We start from the raw sequence: 22,441 nt of genomic DNA, 5'->3' as shown, positions 1-22,441 counted from the left end.
GTCCCTCATTTGAAAATTGATCTTTAGAACTAATGACTATTATATTAACACTTGTTAAGTATGTTACTGAACTTGTGTAACTTTGTTATTTAATATATGAATGAGGGCATGATCTTCACTTTTTCTCAAAAAAAAAAAAAAAAATTTCTTTTTCATTTGGCTACCAACTAGCAACTAGAGAGAGGGGAGGTTTGATGGGCATCAGATCAAATTCAGTTTCATATACAGTGGGAATCATCCAATCCGCATCAAAATTCGTCAGCACTTAATCTGCACAAATATTTATTTAGATCACACGGCTATAACCTAGAATCCACCAATAAGGCATTATTGGTTCCAGATTATACTGGTACAGTTGAATTCACATCCCCTCAGGTTACAGTCAGTACAATTAAATCGAACGATCCAAGATTGAAACTTTTAACTTGGCACGAATCTCAAAGCACAAATAATACTGCCCCTCATCATCCGAATAGACACTGACTGATATTAAATTTGGGCCGTCCATTTCAATTTTTTTGAGTCAGGTGGGAGGATACGGATCTGGTACAGCTGGACTTGTGCTATTGCTTCTACACGGCTTCATCTCCTTTCGGCTTTTACCCAATAAGCCGTTGTTTCTAACTTTATATATTACAATGTACAGTTAATAAAAGCCCCTTATTTCATTCCTTATCCACTCACCTTCCAACTGAAATTTTATTGGGTTTTGCAATATTAAATGCTTTGAAGGATAAAGAGATTGAAGCACATATCAGATTTAGCCCACAAATTTGCTCACCATCATGCCTATATACACACACACACACACCACCACACATGTTGCATGTCAATTCACCAAACATAACAAATTAACTCATACATATTCCACTGTTTCATAGATTCTTGTTTTGAGAAAGATATATAAATCAAAACGAGAAAGGGATGGAGAAGATTTTAGTTGCTCTTTTGCTGGTGTTGGTAGCTTTATTATCAGTAGGTTTCAATTTAGCTCAAGCTGACCATCAGATCCTTTTTCAGGTAAAATTAAATTAATTCTTTTTTATGAAACAATACGTTCACTTTATTTGTGAAAACATTTCTTACTTGTCATTAATAGTCATACCTAATTTGTTCGATCAATGCAAACAAACTAATTCGTAGAATGAGAGGCTATTCCATATATTATTGTTGGTAGGGTTTCAACTGGGAGTCATGGAGGAAGCAAGGAGGATGGTACAACTTCCTCAAGGGCCAAGTCGACGACATTGCCAGTACCGGTGTTACGCACGTTTGGCTTCCACCACCTTCTCATTCTGTTTCTCCACAAGGTTAATACATACATAATAATCATCACTGTCTAGCTAGAAGTATATATATATATATATACTAATATTTTTTTAAGAACTACATATGATAAATGATTAATTTGCACAATGTTGCTAACTAGCTAGTTTTGACAAAAATAAAAAGAGCAAGAACAACTTATATATTTATCACGAAAATTAATATATTTATTTATTTTTGTTATGAACAACTTTTAAAGATCCATTTGGCCGCTTGTCATGAAAGAGCGAAAACCTCCAGGCTCAACTCCGAGATTTCTCTTGTGAGGATCATATTAATTAAAAGTTGTAGTAATTAAACTCAGCATAATATAATTTCCATAAAAATTATGCATTACTGGCTAATTTTTATCTAAGTTATAATATCCGTGACACCATTTAATAGGTTACATGCCGGGACGGCTATATGACCTAAACTCCTCAAAATATGGCACTGAGGCAGAGCTGATGGCGCTGATCAGTGCCTTCCATACAAAGGGCATACAATGTGTTGCTGACATCGTTATCAACCACCGTTGTGCTGATTACAAGGACAGCCGAGGCATCTATTGCATTTTTGAGGGCGGCACATCTGACAACCGCCTCGACTGGGGACCAGGGATGATATGCCGTGACGACACCCAGTACTCAGATGGCACTGGTAAACCTGATACAGGAGCTGATTTTGGAGCTGCTCCCGATATTGACCATCTTAACTCTCGTGTCCAGCAAGAGCTTTCTGATTGGTATTTTAAATATTTTTAATGTTAATTTATATATATGTTGATTATTTCAAGATTTTACGCAACATGAGGTTGAAAGTTAAAACCTCATATGCTCTTGCAATAGTGTAACTTTCATGACATGTTGCAGGTTGAACTGGCTCAAGACTGATGTTGGTTTTGATGGTTGGCGCCTTGACTTTGCAAAGGGCTATTCAGCCAGTGTTGCTAAGATTTATGTTCAAAACACCTCTCCAAGTTTTGTTGTGGCAGAGATATGGAGTTCACTTTCATACAATGGGGACGGCAAACCTTCAAGCAACCAAGACGGAGCTAGACAGGAGCTGGTGAACTGGGCCCAGGCAGTTGGTGGTCCCGCAACAGCATTCGACTTTACTACAAAGGGTGTGCTCCAGGCGGCAGTGCAAGGAGAACTATGGCGGATGCGCGATGGAAATGGAAAGGCTCCCGGCATGCTTGGTTGGTGGCCTGAGAAGTCGGTCACGTTTATCGACAACCATGACACTGGATCAACACAGAGCATGTGGCCTTTCCCGTCAGACAAAGTCATGCAAGGCTATGCTTACATCTTGACTCACCCGGGAATACCTTGCATTGTAAGAATATTGTTCATTGAAATTCAGTTTATGTGTATCTGTGAAATTTTTGGGAGAAAGTTAGTCACTCCACTATTATTATGTTCAATGTTTTGCTCTGTTTATGTGTAGTTTTATGATCATTTGTTCGACTGGGGACTGAAAGGACCGATATCAGAATTGGCTGCTATCAGATCGCGAAACGACATCCATTCAGGCAGCACACTACGCATCCTGGTTGCCGATGGAGATTTCTACATTGCAGTGATCGATGAGAAAGTGATTACGAAGCTTGGATCAAGATTTGATGTCGGCAACCTGATTCCGTCTGATTTCCATGTTGCAGCACATGGTGACAGTTACTCCATTTGGGAGAAGAGTCACAATTTGTAGCATCACTTCAGAGAGATAGAGAGTGTATAATTTTTCTTGATGAATTTTTTTAGCAAGTATATTTAATCAGCTTGCAAATAAGTTGTAGTTAATTTAGTTCTCCAGGTTTGAATTGTATTTTAATTGAACAATTTTGTTTGTCTAGAGTAACATTTTACTGGTAACAAAATAAAGATAAAATGTGTGAAATAATTTTTTTCTGGATTATCAGTCTGGCAATAAGCCCAAGCCCAATTAGTTCGTAAAATAACTTGTGGGTTTTGAATATAAAACATACATGTAATAGATAAGGTACACAACGGACCGAGATTGCTTCATATTTAAACGAAGACATGAGCTTTAGTGAACCATTTGTGATTGGTGAATCCATATTCTTCGAGATAATCATAATATTTCTGTATAGATCCGAACCGTCCGATCAGAATCCGGAGAATTGTACGAATTTTGATCGGATGGTCTGGAACTAAAAAGAAATATTATGTTACCTTAGATTTCTCTCTAATGGAAAAAAAAATAGAAAAATTATATAAAGATAAAGGAATAATGTTCTTGTAAAAAAAAAAAAATGTTCGAAAAAACGTTCTGAGTGACTTGTATGCTCGTTCCATATATTGTATCGTGATTTGTTATATTTTCGGAAAATAATTATAGTATACAAATGAACACAACATCAAACACGTGAATCACAGTATGTATGTACAAGCATGTTGTTACAGAGCGGTCACATTCTGAATGAAGGATCACTAAACTAAATTATACTAAATTAACGGACTTGTTAAAATTAATTGATGAACTATTCATGGTTTGTTCTCTGAACATTTTTTTTTTGTTTCTAACAACTTTAGTTATTGGTATTGAGGAAAAAAAATCATGCCACGACCAGTTTTTCATCATAAAAATACATCTGTTGCTAACATATTCACATCACGTGCACGTACAGAGACAGACTTTTAAGCTATCGATGACAAACATACACAATAGATATCAATCATATAAAATGACTTTTAAGCTATCGGTGTCAAACATACACATTAGATGTCAATCATATAAAATTTTCATGCTGAAAATATGAATGTCGATTTTATAAAAGTGAGCCTATGGTGTTTAAGAGTGAGCCTATGGTGTTTTACAATATACACTTATCTAGTGTGTTTCGATACAACAAGTATTAAATTTGTGTCAAGATACACTCTGGATGAAAATCGAAGTGCATCCAACAATTATTATATGAAAGCACACTAGGTAGGTGGAGCAGTACTCTATATGTAGATCCGTCTTTAGTGGCATGATAAATAACACATCACGCCCCGTTACCATATTATTAGAATTTTTTTGGTTATTTTTTAAATACTAATTTTAAATCCATTCAATTTTTTTTAACATTAAAAATTGTTCAACTATTTTTTATTTATAATATTTTACAATTTATCACAGTTTAAACATTTTTTTTTTCTGATTTCTATTCATAAACGAATTTAATTTACGAAAAAAAATAGTTAACATGACCAGTCTATTATTATTATTATTATTATTATATATATATATATATATAGAGAGAGAGAGAGATAGGCTAATGTGCTTTCGGTAGCATATAGGCTGAAATACACACGGTCCAAATTTGAAATTTCAAAATTCAAAAAGTCGATCTGAACCGTTCATCTTGTTTTCCATATTAATATGTGCTTGGAGACCAAATTTTATATTTTTCTGAATTTGTTTACTATTTATTAAGTCACTTTGAAAATTGCTGATCCAACGGTGGCTTAACAAAACAGTAAAACCGTTGGATCAACGATTTTCAAAGTGGCTTAATAAATAGTAAAAAAATTCAGAAAAATGTAAAATTTGGTCTCCAAGCAAATATTAATATGGAGAACAAGATGAACGGTTCAGATCGACTTTTTGGATTTTGAAATTTCAAATTTTGACCGTGTGTATTTCAGCCCATATGCTACCGAAAACACATTAGTCTCTCTCTCTCTCTCTCTCTATATATATATATATATGAGGAGGGTTCAAATGCACCCAAATTTTTGTGTACCCAAATGCGCCATATCTTTCAAAATCTTTTTTCTCCGTTTTCAAAGTCCGAATAGTCAATCCGAACCGTTAGATGCGATCTATATATTAAGATGTGCTTGTAGACCAAATTTTACATTTTTTGGAATTTTTTTACTATTTATTAAGTCACTTTGAAAATCGCTGATTTTGCATTTTCTGGACCATTGGATCAGCGATTTTCAAAGTGGCTTAATAAATAGTAAAAAAATTCCAAAAAATGTAAAATTTGGTCTCCAAGTACATCTTAATATATAGATTGCATCTAACGGTTCGGATTGACTATTCGGACTTTGAAAACGGAGAAAAAGGATAGGGTGCATTTGGGTGCACAAAAATTTGGATGCATTTGAACCCTCCTCTATATATATATATATATAGAGTACGGCTAACGCGCTTCCTCTAGCATATGGGCCGAAATGCTTCCGGTGGAAATTTGAAATTTCAAAATCCAAAAAGTCGATCTGAACCGTTCATCTTTTTCTCCATATTAATATATGCTTGGAGACCAAATTTTACATTTTTCTGAAATTTTTTACTATTTATTAAGCCACTTTGAAAATCGCTGATCCAATGGTTTTACTGTTTTGTTAAGCCACCGTTGGATCAGCGATTTTCAAAGTGGCTTAATAAATAGTAAACAATTTCAGAAAAATGTAAAATTTGGTCTCCAAGCAGATATTAATATGGAGAAGGAGATGAACGGTTCAGATCGACTTTTTGGATTTTCAAATTTCAAATTTCCACCAGAAGCATTTCGGCCCATATGCTAGAGGAAGCGCGTTAGCCGTACTCTATATATATATATATATATATATATATATATTTATCGCGACTATTTATTAGACCTGTGTACTTAATTTCGGTAATTGTCCTTATTTCACATACTTTGCATTTCCTAGTGCAACACATATTTTGCGTTTGTTTACTTTTTTTTTCAGTTGCTTTGAATGACATACAATTGATATTATTAATTCAAGTGAACAAACATAAAATGTGCATGAATAAATTTTATATTGTTATATATAAAATACTCATTGTGTCAAATTATACATGTTAGAAGTAATGCACCACTCATAATTTGCTCATATGAGATATTGGAGAAACCCAATTACTATTATATTGTTACTTTATTTAAATGCTTCAACTCACTTGTTTGAATACTATTTTAGAAATAATTATATTTTTATATAGAAATATTGTAATTTGTATTTTTCTTGGAATCTGTTGTTACAACTAGTTACACTTTATTTACTTATAATTACTATTAAATTTAAAATAATATTTCCAAAAATAATATATGTTATCTAAATTATCCAATATTGTACACAAACACAAAGGTTTTTTTTTTTAGAAAAAAAAGATTGACATTGTTTGTTAAGAGTGAGAAAAATAATTCAATTGAATTATAAATTTATTTTGTCTTAGATTAAGACTAAATTAAAACTTTATTTAAAGATTTACTTATAATTATGTACCTATACAATTCAATTTGTTAGCATTACGCAATTCTTATATGAACCTTAAATTTTTTTGATTACTTCTTTTGCTACCTGAGCTTAATATTAACAAATTTGGCACATAATAGTACAATTGAGATTTTTATTATTAATACTAAAACTTGACTTAATTAATTAACTGAACTTACACAATAACAATTAAATCTTAATTTGAATCTTACCGAGATGAATTAACTATAAAAATTGATGAAATAATGACAATAACCAGTAATTTAAAATTTTCTTATGGACCTATCTCCATGAAATAAAATATACCTTTTTTTTTTTGAAATAGAATTAAATTTCAAAACTTTCAATACATAATGCCGCAGCAACAAAATTGAATGGAAAAAGCGGTTATTTATTTAGTACAATATCCCAAAAAAAAAAAAAAAAATCGCAAACCAACTACTTCAGAGATACTATTTTTGTTTATCTAACAAAATTGTGAGCATTATGAGAGAAGAATCAAAACAATTAATAGATTGATACTTGGCATTGATCTGTTAATTAAAATCCATATTTGTTTCTTAAAATACTATCTGAATGTCAGCAAGTTGATACGTACCTTATTTTTTTTAGTATGTGTTTCAAGTTGTTATTACTTTTCTTATTTCTAAGAAAAATATTAAAAGGACATCGTTACAATTTTTGTTGGGTATTGTATGAAATGTCTAGCCTAGTAAATCTGATTCAAAGCTTGAAATGGTCTAACCTACTAAATCTGTCTCAACACCATGATTCAAAGCTTACAACACTAGTTCCCATGGATCTGTATCCTTCCAGGTACCTGATTCAACACAACTGAAACGGACGGTCCAGATTTACTCTCAGCCGGTTCTTTCTTGGGATGGCACAGGGGTAGTATTATTTGTGCTTTGATATTCGTGCCAAATTAAAAAGAACAATTTTGAGCCGTCCAATTCAATTGTACTCCGTCCGGTAACCTGAGAGGATGTGAATTCAGTTCCCATGGGTGCGCATGTCTCTGAGGAAATTCACATGATTATTATTTTTTTCCCTAGTTTTTCTTTGGGGTCTGTTCGGCTCCGTTACTGTTCGCGTGGAAAAAAAAAATTCAGTTCACAGAAACAGTAAAAAAAACAGTTCAATTCCTATGCCTACACTCATTTCCAATAGTGGGCCGAACAGACCCTCAATGTGTAGGTGTTTGAGATTTGTGTCGGATTGAAATAAAAGATCTGAATTTCACTCGAAAGCAGAGTCAGATTTTCAAACAATTGAGATAAAAAATAAATAAAAATTAATAATATAAAAAATTTAGCTGAAAATGAAATTTAACTTTACAATACTAATAATATTTTAATATATATAAATTATATAAAAAATCATATACAATTATATATTTTTTATTTCATTTTAGATTCAGTTAGATAGATGATGCAATAATGAATGTAATGCTGCGATAATCACTATTTAGAACATTAATTTAATATAAATCACATATTGAGATCCTTTAGTTACAACCTTCATTGATAATTGATCCGCCTAGTCAAATCAAAATCATAAAAGTTTCTGTCATTTCCTAATTTAATTTAAGGATGACAAGTTGACAACACCACTAATAATTAATATAACCCTGTATTAATGCCGTTAGATACTCAAAAGAATCCAAATTTTGTTTCTTAATTACTAGCCAAGACATATAATTGTAGGAGGTGCTATCAAAAGTAAAAGTCCTGTCTTATTTAAGACTGATAATATTTGTTTTTAGTATTAGAAAATCGTTAACGACATCGCAACGAATAATGAATAATATTTTAACATTAAATAAACATCACTCTGTATTGAATTTTAAAACGACATCGCAACGAATAATGAATAATGTTTTAATAAGTAAATTAAACATAATTTTAAATAGATTCACTAATATATTTTTTAAACCGAACCTAACCGAACCGAATCGAACCCTGAACTCTAAACCCTCAAATCGTTAGATATAATATATATTGAGAAATAAAATAAAACCTCAAATCCGAGATGTACCTCAGCCACCTCTCCCTCCACCACCCCTTCTAGACCTCACTCCCGACATTAATTACAATACTCTCCCCTCTCTCTCGTCTCCTCTTTGAGCGGAGAGGAGAATGAGAGAGAGGGGAGAGAGTCGAGCGAAGCTAATAGCGTGGTATTGTCAGAGTTCAGAACCTAGTGTTTCTATCTATCTTGATTGGAGCCTGATGTTGAGTAGATTTGATAGTCGGAGTGCAACAACTATTAGACAAAAGCAGATCCGGTCATGGAGAGAAATGAAAAATGAGGTAATAAAATGATTAAGAGTGTAAATAAGTATAATTAGTTGGTTAGAGTTGTTTAGATAAAAAATTATGAGAATAAAGGAGTTTAAATTTAGAAATAGAAAGATTATTTGACTCGTTGTAAATATGTTATTTATCAATAAAATTATTAGTAGATGTTGCTACTAACTTAAAAAAATTATAATCTATATCATTTTTATATGAACATATAAAATACTATAATATTTGAAATTTTTTTTATTATCAAAAGCTTACAACAATGTATTAATGTGAATAATTTTTAGATATTATTTTTTTATTAATTAATTTATATAAAAATAAAATCGAATGTGATATTTTTCATGTAAATGTATTGAAAATAATATTGATAACATCTAATAATTTTATTTTGATATATTATAAGTTTAAAAAAATTTGTACCGAAGAAACTAAGGGCGTGTTCGGCAGATCTATATAGGAATGGGTATGGAAATGGGATTGAAAATTTTTTGAACTAATTTGTACTGTTCACGTGGAAAAAAAAATCAGTCTGAGTGAATTTTTTTTCTTCTCATGTGAACAGTAACATTCACTCTTCTACCGAACAGGACCTAAATGATTGAGACATGATAAAAAATAATAATTTAACCACCTACGTACTACTAACAGGCAGCTACAAGGAGTGCAGCTGTAATGTGACCACTAACACAATCCCATAATTTCAGGGGTATTCAACTTCTAGCTGATGTCTTCCATTTAATGCCCATCTAAGACTTTGTCAAATTAGTAATATTTCTAGGATCTCATCGTCGGACTTCTATGATTGAAGACATTCTCTCATGAGTTTAACACAATTAATTCGCAAAATTATAAAATCTAAAATTCATTACTAGATATAGTTTTTTTTTTTTTTTTTATGTCCAGCAATAATCATTATGAAAGAATAGGCCTTTAATTTGATAAATAAATGTCCTCCGCTAAGATTGAATTTAAAAAATATATATATAAATATATAATTTAAAAGATTAGACCTCTAATTTTTCTTCTTCTAAAAACCATAATTATTAGAACATTTTTATATTAAACTTTTTTATAATAACATGTTATATTATTATTACATCACTTTCCAGAATTAGTTTTACTAGTGATTAGTTTCTGCTTTACTGACCTTAATCAAGCTCGATTCTTCTCCAGGATACCCAGAGTGATGGCCTCGGACTTCAAAATCCAAGAGGACCAAAAAAAAAAATAGTTTGTATATGGTAAAAAAAAAACAAAGAAATTTCTAACATTTCATCCAAACTTTCATCGCCTTCACTGTGAAACGAGGGAAGAAACCCAAGCTCCTCCCACGATCTCGTTCTGCTGCTGCTTTGAATATAGATATCTTGCGGATGTCAGATGTTAATTGGGGTTCAAATGAGGGTTAGAGATTTCAGATTTGTGTTCTTCTAGCTAGTATCGACTCTAAATTCAATTGGCAGAATTCGAATTTTATGTCCTCACGAGGTGAGGTTTTGTCTTTATAAGTGAAGCCTTTTTTTTCAATAATATACCGAGTTATCTCAATTGGAACAAATCTCTCATTCTAGACTCCAAAATCTTCAGAACCGACACTAACTTTAACATTACTACTAGTTAATAATTGTTAGCAAAATCAGTTGTGATATTGATAAAAGAGTAGAGTTAAAATGTCACATTATTTTCCTTGCCTAATTATGTCTCACATTCTTATTTTTGTTTTCAAAGTCCAAATAGTTAATTCAACTAGCTCAACATATATTATCTCCATATTAAAATGTGTTTGAAAACTAAATTTTATATTTTAAACCTTTTTAACTATTTTTTAAATAGATACAAAATCAAAGTTTTTCATAAGATTCGGTGTCTAAAAAACAACGATTTTATATCTATCTAAGAATTAGTAAAAAAAAAAATCTAAAACATATTAGAATTGATCTCCAAGCACATTTTATTATATATCAAGGCCATATTGAGAGATTCGGATCGACCACTTGAACTTTAAAAATATAGATAATAACATGATTGGAGAAAAAACAATCAGCTATTTTAACCCTACTCTTAATCAAAATAACAAATTATACAATCCCGGACTCCAAACACACCATTACAGTCACTAGTACAAAAAACCCCTTCACCGACCCTTAATCACCGACTGTTTTAACCAAAGCATCAGTGTTGCTATACCTACACTGACTCTTTTATTAAATAACAGTCAGTGTTTTTGTTCAACACTGACGCTTAAAAAACAGTCAGTGTTTGTTATCAACATTGACGGTTTTAAAAAAAAACAGTCAGTGTTGGTTGTCAACACTGACGGTTTTTACAGCGTCAGTGTTGAACACCAACACTGACGATTTTTCAAGCGTCAGTGTTGATACTCAACACTGACGCTGTAAAAACCGTCAGTGTTGGTGGTCAATACTGACGCTTTTAAAACAGTCGGTATTAATATCAACACTGACAGTTTTTAAAGCGTCAGTGTTGACAACCAACACTGACGCTTTTAAAACAGTCGGTGTTACTAAATTTACTGACTGTTTATTTTGTAGCCGTCAGTGTAGGTTGATTTACTGATTATTTCGTTTAGCCGTCAGTGATTTACTGACCTGTTTTTCATGGGTCTGGTGTGAAGAGCACATACATACTTAACATGAACATGGATTTTCTGTAGCAGAATTGCAGGTGCCTCATCGAATGGAGCATGAGTGTATCACTGACATGTGGGGACCCGACCCAAACTAATAGTTCTCAATAGAGATTCTACCAAAAGGAATAAAAAATATTTGAAAGCAGTTTTTGAGTTACGACTCTGAATTTGTACTCGTTTGGTGGTCCACACCGAATTCAAAGGATTGAAACACTTTGTTTTTCTGTTTCGTCCTTTATTTTATTTTTCTTTGAAAGTATAAATTCTTGTTTTGATAATATTGATTAGCTTTAAAAATATTTTTTAATTTTTAAATGAGACATTTAAAATATGATGTATACTTTATACATTCACATATATATGTGTGTGTGTGTGTGAAGAAAAATGGTGAAATTGATGTAAGTTATACTGTCTTGCATCAAAGTTTGATCAAAATTTATTTTTATTTACCCATCCATCTAGTTGACCAAAAATTGAAGCATCATATGGCCATAAATATTTCTCGTTAGATCGAAGCTCATACATAATTAAACTTTCGAATTTTTTGGTTGGTTACGTTCAATGTTCTCCCTTGATCATTTTAAAATATTTATGCACTGTGTATATTTTGTAAGATATTTAATAATTAAGTTTGATTGTTTAAATTTAATTTATAGATGCAATAAATATTTTATTGTTGTAATTCATAAAATATAAAAATAGGATTGGAATTATATTTGTGACTGAAATATCAATTTACAATTATAGTTGCTGAAATATATACCAACTATTTATATCTTAATTAATAATGTATCACCCAACAAACATGCATCTCAACACAAAGCAACATAAACTCTTGTTTCGTGAGTTAATGAAGACGCACGAGAATATGTTGTCCTTGGTTTGATTTTTTTTTAGAGTTTGGAGTTTGGAGAAAAAAAATATTCATGGTTTGATTTGTTTTAGGACTTAATACCCAACAACAAATATTCATGCATAAAAAATAATGCAAACTAAGATCAAGAATTTCTATTCCCTGTAAATTTGTTAACTCTCTACCAAAAAAAATCACCGACGGTTTTAAAAAAAAAAGTCAGCGTTGAATACCAACACTGACTGTTTTTTTTAAAACCGTCGGTGATTTTTCTTTTATATGCCGCTGAAATCTTCGTTCCCGGGTTATATATTTTCATTTTAGCGAACTTCATTTCCCTCTGCGATAAACCCTCCCCGTCTCTCTCGCTCTCTTACAAAACCTTCTAGCCGCCAGACCTCACCCTTTTCGCCCAGCACTAAACCCTCTCCGCACCATCCCTACCCATCTCTCTCTCGCTCTCTCGCATCAGATCGGCACCATCCCTCTCTCGATCTCTCACCAGCACAGACGCATCAGATCGGCACCGGTTTCTCTGCCTCCGCCTCTGACGCTGCCACTGCCGCCGGTTTCTCTGCCTCCGACTCCTTCCTGCCACTGCCACTGGTCTCTGATGTAAGTGGTTCGATAATCCCTTCTTAATTTGGGAGCTCTTTGTTGTTTTAGGACTTCTTAAAAGTATCGGACTTGAGTCATGCTGGTACTGGTACCCCCTTTTCTGATTTGCTTCTGGTATGAATTAATTATGTCAAAATATGAGTATTTGTTTGTGAATTTTTGTTATAATACAATGTCAGAGGTTCAAAACTGAAAAATTGACGGGAAGGTTCGGACGCTAGAAATTCTTCACGGCCTTGGCGCTGCGCTGTAATTCTTCTTGTTGAATCAAATTAAGATGGTCTTCCGAAATCTGGCTTGGTTAATTGCTTGGTAAAATGCATGATTATGAAATTGCTTGGTTAATTGTAAATAGGTAATCCCACATATTAAATAAAATTGACACCCAATGATAAATTGGTGAACAATCTTGATTTCAAGCTTTACAAAACCTGTAAAGAAGAACAACACCAATTTTTATTATCACTAGACTATCTCGATCTTATTTGATATTTCACATTCTATAACTCAGATTGGTATAACATCAATATTCCCACAAGATGCGAGAGTGGGAACTTGTATCTCTGAAGAAGCATCTTCCATTTGGCAAGAAGTTTGATTGGGTGTCAAATGTACAGGTTATACAATTTTACTTTTATTCTTTCAGCTATTATTTATTAATTAAGTCGTGATACCCATTGTCTGCTCCATGAGATTTGTGCTTATGTTTTGCTACTGTCATTGTTGTATCCAATCTTGGTAGAATTACTAAGATAAATGGCATCATGACACAAGTATATTAGAAAGAAAGAAAAGAAGACGAAACAAGTAACATCTGCATGTAACTTTCAAGTAGAGCTTATTTACCATACTAAATTTAAACCGCAACTTCTAATAATTTAGCATACTCCTTTGGCATAATGGAAACCAGAGCCTAACTGCATTCATAACATTGAAGTTTAATTAGGCCAGTGTGGGTTTAAATGCAAAACTGTCATGATTGTTATTGCTCTATATAAATAATTGGTTAAGGATGGAATAGTTAAAATTGCAGATTTGGGGCTAGCAGGGGAACTTTACTCGGAGCCTCCTTATACTGAATATGTCTCTACGAGATGGTAAGTTCATTATTTTTGTTCACTAAATGCTTTAAAGTTTGACCCTTGAAATTCTACTGGTACCTCAAAGACCCCAAATGACCTTCTGTGACAGATCAGCCAGTGCAGGCTGATCAGAAGTCCAAACCAAAAATCCACATGAACAGTCAGATAGAGGACTCAAAAACACACACTTTAGACCCAAATTTTACATTCATAGCATTTTTCTATGATTTACTAGCTATTTTTAAAGTTGGCTTTCTGAATCTCCAAAAAATGCTGTTTTCTGCATCTTTTACCAATCTGCCCCTGCATTCAAGCATCTGTTAAAAATAGTTAGAAAATTACAAAAATCCTGAAACTTGGCAAGCATGTAGTTTAGACTTTCCTTTACATTTCTATAAAAAGAACAAAAAATTTGGCGTTGTAGATTGTCCAGAATGCATTAATTTGAGAATAATTTGCAGAGTGAGTTTGCATGGAGTGAATACACTTCTACGGTATATTGTCATACTACCCTCTTGTCAAGTTGTCATACACTTTATCATTGTGACATTAAATTTAATGGCACAGATTCTAATTTTCACTAATTGCTAGCTGTAGGTTGTACTAGGTGAAGTAGCAATGTGAGGTTGATTACGTTGAATAGGCCTCGTCAATTGAATGTCATCTCTTTTCGGGTGGTACTATCTTTTATATTAGTTATAGGTTGCAAGAAAGAGAAGCATTTTTTATTTAAGTCAAGTAAATAGATTTTAGATGCCAATTAACTTGGATAATTTGGTGTCTTTTGTGTGTTTTGTGGATATATGGCATGTAATTTGGATAGTTTTGAATGGCAATTAACTTGTTTGGTGTCTTTTGTTTGTGATTGTGGCATATTAATTTTTTAACGTCAATAAATGTTGAATGGTAATATATGGCTAGCAAAAATATGGAGGCTAGCCTAGAATCAAACAGAACCATGTCCAACACTGACTGTTTTTAAAGCGTCGGTGTTGGTACTCAACACTGACGGTTTTTAAAAGCGTCGGTGTTGGTACTCAACACTGACGGTTTTTAAAAGCGTCGGTGTTGGTACTCAACAGTGACGGTTTTTAAAAGCGTCGGTGTTGAACCCAACAGTGACGGTTTAAAAAGCATCAGTGTTGAACCCAACAGTGACGCTTTAAAAACCGTCAGTGTTGAACCCAACAGTGACTGTTTTTAGAGCGTCAGTAAAAGGTAACATTCACTGGCGCCGGCTTTACTGACGCCGCTATAACAGTCGGTGTAGGGGTATTTCAACCGTCGGTGAAGGGGTTTTTTGTACTAGTGAGTGAATAAATCTTTTTATGAATAAAATAAGATCTCTATGAGATGGGCAGTAGCATAGTTAGCTAGAAAAGTTGTTCTAATTAAGACTTTAGCTATTCAAAAGTCGAGAGTTTGAACCCTGCTAACGACTTCCCAGCCTCTGCGGAGATTTCAACAAAAAGAAGAAAAAAAAAATAAGGTCTCTATATCACCCACAAAACTACTGTTTCACCTGAAAAAAAAAAAAACACCTTTGATGTTGCTACTTGCAAAAAACAAAACACCATTGATGTCGGCATGTTGCTTCTTCTTAATTAATTAATTATCTTTTCAAGACATGATAGAGAGATACACCAACATCAGCTAAACAAAACCATCAATGACATAGTTATTAGAGAATTAATTACCATTAAACCACAGCACAATATAAAATTCTTTGGTTAAATATGACTGCCCAAAGGAAAATATATGTACCGTTATATTTTAGCAGAACATTTGAAATTCAGATAATTTAATTTTGAAAAAAGTTTTCAAAATAATCATCCGGCTTCATCCTACTCCTCCATCCTAAAATTATCTTTCGTTGCATTTGTTCTCAAGACTTTGCCATGAGAAACAAATATTTATTAGATAGAAAAAAAAATTCATAAATAAAATAACTTGTACAAAAGAAAGGATTAAAAAACTTTTAAGCTCAAATATAAACAATTTTTTGAAACGCTTAAAGCTTACACATTATGTATTATTGTCAAGTACTTATGTTTGGGGAGATCGAGTTTCAATGGCACATGTTATTTGTTGCTGCAAAATATCACAAACTCACTTTTTCATTTATAATTCAAATTTTGAAAGTCAATGTTGAATTTAAACAGTTGATCTTGTTCATTTTCGTGAGAAATGTGTGTCCACGTTTAACTTTTATAATTTTTTTGAATTTATTTTATACTAAATCAAGATTTCCAAAAATTAATGCATTTAAAATTTATGAGTTATATAGTTAATTATATTTTTTTTTATTTTCTACCACTTAATCTATTATAAATAAGCTAAAAAAATCATAAAATTTTGTGTGCACGCATCTCTCATCTCTCATGACATTAAAGTACAAGACCAACAATGTGAATTCGACATTTAATTTTCAAATTTGAAATATAAATAAAAACAAGGTTGTGTATTTTGTGACATCAAACGCATGAATTGGAATTTTTCTCGTTATGTTTTGTCATAAACCGAAGCAAATCATATGCATGGAAGCGCTAGAGAGTGGAAAAAACATGCCGTGTCGTGCCGTGCTGTGCTATGCTGTGATTAACATGTTATGATTTTAGTCAAGTGCTGTGCTGTGACTAATACGTTGTGATTTTAGTCTCGTGCCGCGCCGTGCCGTAATCAAGTTAATTTTTCACGTGCCGTGCCGTGACCAAAATGTCAAGGGATGATCATGGCACGCGAATGGTCATGCCACGGGAGTCATGCCATGCCCAAACATGCCGTGACCAAACGTGACTCACGTGACAATTTAATTATAATTTATGTTAGTTTATTCAAGATTCACTATTTGATAAAGATTAAATGGTATTAATTACATGTGACTCGCGTGACTACGTGCCGTGCCATGCCATAACTAGATCTTTCGCGTGACGTGCCGTGTCAAATTTTCTAAAGATGATCATGGCATGCGAATAGTCACAGTACGGGACACGTAAGTCATGGCACGTAATCGACTCGCATGCTGTGTTGTTCCGTGCCAAAGTCGTCTCCGTCATGTCATTTTTCCCACTCTAAAGGGGGCTATGCAGAAAAATGGATTGGAAATTCTCCTCGTCTCGCAGTTTGTCATTTGAAGAGAACGGTGTGCAATAATTTTTCGGGATCAATCAAAAGATATGCACATCTTGGTGGAATAAGTCTATACTCAGTAGAAGTGCATGCGTCAATTATATTATTTTTGTTTTTATGTTTTCTTCCTTTCAAAAGATTTTTATCTGTAAAACCAAAACTTTTCTTCAATCAATATACAAATAAGGGCTCGACTCTTATTTTTCCTCAAAGTTCATAGAACAAAACATGTCACTGATCATTTGTTAGTGATTGTTTTTTTCTGATTTGTTTTCTAGTTTTAATAAAACCAACTGTTGTAATTGAATCGTATGCTCTTAGCTAGCAGGCGATGACAAACAACACTAATTTAAAGGAGGGACCATATGATATTTGCTAGTACAAAACTTTAAGGATTATTACAAGATACAATGTATATCGACAAATATATTTTTCATAAATGGTGGAGGAGCACATGCTATAACAAGTGATGATTAATTATAGATGAGAGGTTGCAATCCATACAGATTAGCTATATGCTACTGCAGTACAGTAGCAGTGTGGTATTCATTGTACCAGAAAAAACAGTGGTTTTCTGATAATTAGAAGGGTAACGTAAGCTATCATCCATTATTTATGTCCATGCTAGATACACATCTGATACTGTTAGCCATGCAATATGTGCATGTATGCTGCTGCATTAGAGATGGATCTCAACTTGTAGACAAAATAACCTTCAAAAAATCTTGTATTGGATTGTTTTTTTCTCATGATAATCAACAAAAATACAGACCTGTCTATGTATACATGTCAAAAAGATCTCAAAATATTTCTCAACTTCATTACATATTTTTCACATGTTTTGTAATTTATTAATTGTTGCAAATTGTACAATTTTCTCGTAAAATAAACAATAGTGATGCTAAAAGTATTGCCATAATAGAACCTAGAATATAAAATAATGTATGTGTAATGGGTCTAACTAACATCATTCATCTCAGGTTAAATAAGAAAATATTTTTATACAATTTGCGAATATATAAATTTATTTTTGTAGCAATTGTACAATTTGTTCGTAAAATAACCGATAGTGATGCTAACAGAATTGCCATAATAATGGAACCTATAATTTAAAAAAAAAAATGCATGTTTAATGGGTCTAACTAACATCATTCATCTCAAATTAAATAAGTTTACAGCCATTATCTTTTCCTCAATTTTGTAATTGAAAAACCTCCCATGGCAATATTAAAAGAAATAAAACAAACTAGTAGATAGTTACGTAATGTGGGCCCATGATGGTATGGTCAGTGGACAGTGGGTAGAGATTGGGTCAATTTCAGAACAGTCTGTGACTAAACATGGTCGGCTCATGGGCCCACAAACCAGCCCATACAAGGACAGATATAATTTCTCACAAGCCATTAAGATTTGTAATTAATCAGGAGGTACTAATGTGCCAACTGTTAGAATGTAGATATAATTACCCCAAATTAATGTAGTGAGGGAGGTCTGTTGAGTATTAGATCAAATTCGGTGTGATGGTCGGTCGGAATTGTTCGATCGATGTTAAGATTCTTGCACACTTTATATATCTATATGAATCTTACAACTGTCCGCACGAATCTTGATGCAGATCAAATGGCGTCGACCACCCCATTTTATAAATTTATTGGATTAGAAGCTGATTAATTACTGTGTTAGCTGCATGGGTAATTTTGTAGTTGCAACTAAGAAGGAATATATATATTTATATACAAGTGAAATAAACAATATAATTTGAGAAGAAAATGTGACAAAAAAGTTTCTGGGTGGAATATATTAAGTACCATAATTAATCAACTCTGACAATTTCCAAGAAAATGTTGAAAGTTCCTATTTAATTATTTACTAATTTTGAAGAAAAAAAATATAAGCTAAAAGTTATAAACTTGCGAATATATTATTGTTTAATTCTTGGACTTCGTCAACAAAAATTGCAGCACAGAAATTTTTGTTTTACAAAATTGAAGTGCTGCATAAAAATTAACCACTATATATTAATTTACCATGCACTCAAAATTCTAACTTAATTCTAGAAAATTACTTTAAATATTCAACTTTCAGAAAATATATTTTTTTTTAAAATTTAAAATCAGACATATTCCATAACGGCGTCCAAGTTGACCAATTATTGAACTCAACTCCTAAATTTGATCCCAATTTAATTATGTCTTCCTTCTTAATTATAGATGTTATTTTAATGAAGACATGCAGCATATATATGTTTTTTGGATTTGTTATATAAGCATTTTTTTATAATATAATGTACTATCATTTGTATTTCTCAGATCCTTGTTTTCTGATTAGGAGTGTGTAATGATTGGATAAGCCATGAATTAATTATCCACTGGCTATAAAAAAATGTTCTCTTTTTTATTATGTGGAAACTCATTTCTTAATTATATTCAACATCACATATATAAACAGCCACCAAGAAGCAGCAATAATATCTGACTGTCTCATCTACCCAACACAAGTACAAAATTTATATTCATACTTTTGATTCCTAATTTACAATTGACCTACAACCATATATTACAAAAAGATGAAACACCTTTTTCTCCTTATTGTTAAATTATCCAGAAGGAATAAAAACCAATAGAACAAAAATTTTCATATATACCTTTTAATTGTCATGATGTTTACCATCTACACTTGACCCTCCTTGGTCCCAATCGAACTCTTACAATGCGCAATGGCGGCTTCGATCGCATTCTGTAGCTCCTCCATCGTGCTTTCATCCGAGGAAGAAGAGAGCTTATTTATTGAGCCCATGGAAAAATGCCCACTATGCGAAGGAGACCCTCTCATAGAAGCCGGGGCTGATCGCTGCCCCCTTGTTCTCCTTCTCCACCGCTCTCTTTCTCTCGGGACTGAAAAGGAATGCGGTCTCTTCTGTAAATCTCGCCGTTCTCTTTCTCTTCTATTGTTTGAGAAAATATTCTCAACCATGCCCATAAACTTCTTCAACACTTGACCCAATTCCAACCTCTTCTTGTTCGCTTTCGTCTTGTTATCATTCCTTAATTCAGTATCTTCGTTCTTTGCACGCCAAATTCTGAATATATCGGACATCGATTTGGGCTTTGTTTTTGTTGTCTCGCTTTTGCTGCTATAATTTGATGTGTTATATCTTCGGCTAAGATCACTCTCTACACGATCTAGAGGGAGAGTGAAGTTTTCTGCTGATGAATTTGAATTGCGAGGCCGTGATTTTGTGTTGGAAACGGCTTGGAGAGGCAGAAGTTGGCCACCCAAAAAAATTTTGTCAGCCGGTGATAGATCAAATGTTGTAAGAGAAGACGTCGATGCATTGTCGGTGCAACTATTGGTGATGTTTAGTGCTGGTGTGAGAGGGGGAGGGGTGGATTGGAGAGAGATTGTAAAAGAGAATTCATGAGAGGGGGAGACAGTGGAGGAGGGAGGTGGAAGGGATGATACCTTATCTTCTATTTCTTTCTTGTTTTCTCTTATTAGCAAATGTTTTGGTGAGTCCATGGAATTTTTGGGAGAATGATGTGTGGGGGAGGAGACAAGGGAATATATGATGAGAACTTGAGAAGATTGGTGCATTTATTTATTTTTCACTTGTAGTTTATATATATACTAAGGTAGTTATTGCCTTATTGGATATTAGTTCTTTAGAAGGTGAAGCATTCAATGTGGCTTTGTGTAGTGAAGATGATGAACAGGAAATATGGTTCAACATTTTAACTTTTTTTTCTCTAACTTGCGTCATGTTGGCCACCAATGTAGGCCAATTATACAACTTGTATTTATTAACCGTTATTAATTGTCTTTCAAGATTAGTTGTAAATTATTAAAATTAATTTCACAAAAAGGTAGCTTTAATTTACACAAACCATCACTTTCCTAGTGGAATGTTTGTGCAAGTTTAATAACAAAATACTTGTAAAATCCAACAAGCAGCTTATTAATCTTGAGAACTTGTCAAAATTTAGCATATTAGGTGACTGCTATACTATATAAAGAGAGGTGTCTCATGGCAGATTATATATTTTTTCTATTAAAATGCATTTATTGAAGGTCTATAGATTGAGTCAACGTGCATGCATGGTTATTGGCTAGATATCCTCTGGTCTGATCACATCATGCATATATGCACCACAAATCAATTAATAAAAATTACAAAGGATAAAAATTTCCAAGGCATGTGACATAGTTAACCCCATAACGCAGCCAACTAAGAGGTCATGGTGTCACGTAATATCATTGGAAATATATATGGAAAAATGTATGAAAAGACTGAATGATTTATTTGGTTTTTATCTATTATTCTAGTATATATATGTGATATTGTGATGGGTTTATTTATAATTCACCGGTGCTGACAAATTATTTTGATTCCGTCCATAATTAATTAGCCATTTCCAGTCAATGGTCAGCTGCCATGTGGCGTCAAATCTTTCCATGTAAATCTATTCTGACTAGGGTTAGTGTCAATGGCACTCTTTTACTCATTTATCCGATTCGATTCGTATTGTATTCAAAAATACGGATAAGAGTAAGATTTTTTTTTCGTTAGCTTATCGGGTACGGGTAAGAGTAACGATTTTTTCCATTATCTTACCAATTTTCGTATAAAATAATTTTAAAAAATAAAATTATATTTATATTTGTATGAAGTTGATGCATGATGCAATAAAGTTTTGTACTTTATTATAAGTTTTTATAATACAAATTAGTTGTATTCATTATTATTTTTTCTTTTATTTCTTGTTTTGAAAAATATTTTATCGAAAGCACAAATTGAAATGTCAATCGCACATTTTTATCTGTTTATCCGACCCGTACCGTATACGAACATATATATAAAAGTAAAGACTTTTTTTCGTTATCATAACGGGTACGGATATGAAACAACCTCCACCCGACTTGTATTGTTTTTAGACACCCCTAATTATGAAATAATTTGGATAATTTCATACGTGCATGTGTTTTAAATTTGAAAGTTTCAACAAAGTCAGTCTTTAAAATACAGAATAATGTTTTATGTGAAAGGTTTTTGGATTAAATTTTAAATGAAAAATATTCTCATTTAAATAAAAAAAAATTCGAAAATATTAAATATTTAGGTTGTTTGAAGTTCAGCTTTTATAAATATTAATTTTGTATGAACTAAATAATTTGGATATTTTTGGAGCAATAAGTGGTCAAACAAAATAGCGGCTCCTTGTCGTCTTAATTTTATATATATATAGAGAGAGAGAGATGGG

At 32.6% G+C, this 22,441-nt stretch overlaps 2 protein-coding genes and 1 long non-coding RNA gene across 3 annotated transcripts; 2 read left to right on the top strand and 1 right to left on the bottom strand.

Moving 5' to 3' along the window:
• Positions 1-864: 864 nt before the first annotated feature.
• On the top strand, positions 865-3,081 carry LOC144552748 (alpha-amylase isozyme 3B-like). The gene is made up of 5 exons (XM_078300745.1): positions 865-1,020; positions 1,178-1,310; positions 1,711-2,050; positions 2,178-2,643; positions 2,755-3,081. The coding sequence occupies exons 1-5, from the start codon at positions 925-927 to the stop codon at positions 3,013-3,015; spliced, it is 1,296 nt and encodes a 431-aa protein (XP_078156871.1). The 5' UTR covers positions 865-924; the 3' UTR covers positions 3,016-3,081.
• A 9,601-nt stretch (positions 3,082-12,682) lies between these two features.
• Positions 12,683-14,907, top strand: LOC144552878 (uncharacterized). The gene is made up of 4 exons (XR_013511257.1): positions 12,683-12,969; positions 13,152-13,589; positions 14,006-14,069; positions 14,652-14,907. It is a non-coding gene; the product is annotated as an uncharacterized LOC144552878 (long non-coding RNA).
• Positions 14,908-19,624: 4,717 nt separating this feature from the next.
• On the bottom strand, positions 19,625-20,752 carry BKI1 (BRI1 kinase inhibitor 1). The gene has a single exon (XM_078300610.1). It carries the CDS (start codon positions 20,700-20,702, stop codon positions 19,854-19,856), a length of 849 nt encoding a protein of 282 aa, XP_078156736.1. The 5' UTR covers positions 20,703-20,752; the 3' UTR covers positions 19,625-19,853.
• Between the last annotated feature and the right edge of the window lie 1,689 nt (positions 20,753-22,441).

The sequence above is a fragment of the Carex rostrata genome, chromosome 4 (assembly GCF_964058835.1).
Source record: "Carex rostrata chromosome 4, lpCarRost1.2, whole genome shotgun sequence".
Lineage (NCBI taxonomy): Eukaryota > Viridiplantae > Streptophyta > Magnoliopsida > Poales > Cyperaceae > Carex > Carex rostrata.
The sequence above is the reverse complement of the archived record's forward strand: the minus strand, read 5'-3'. Positions and strand labels throughout refer to the sequence as shown.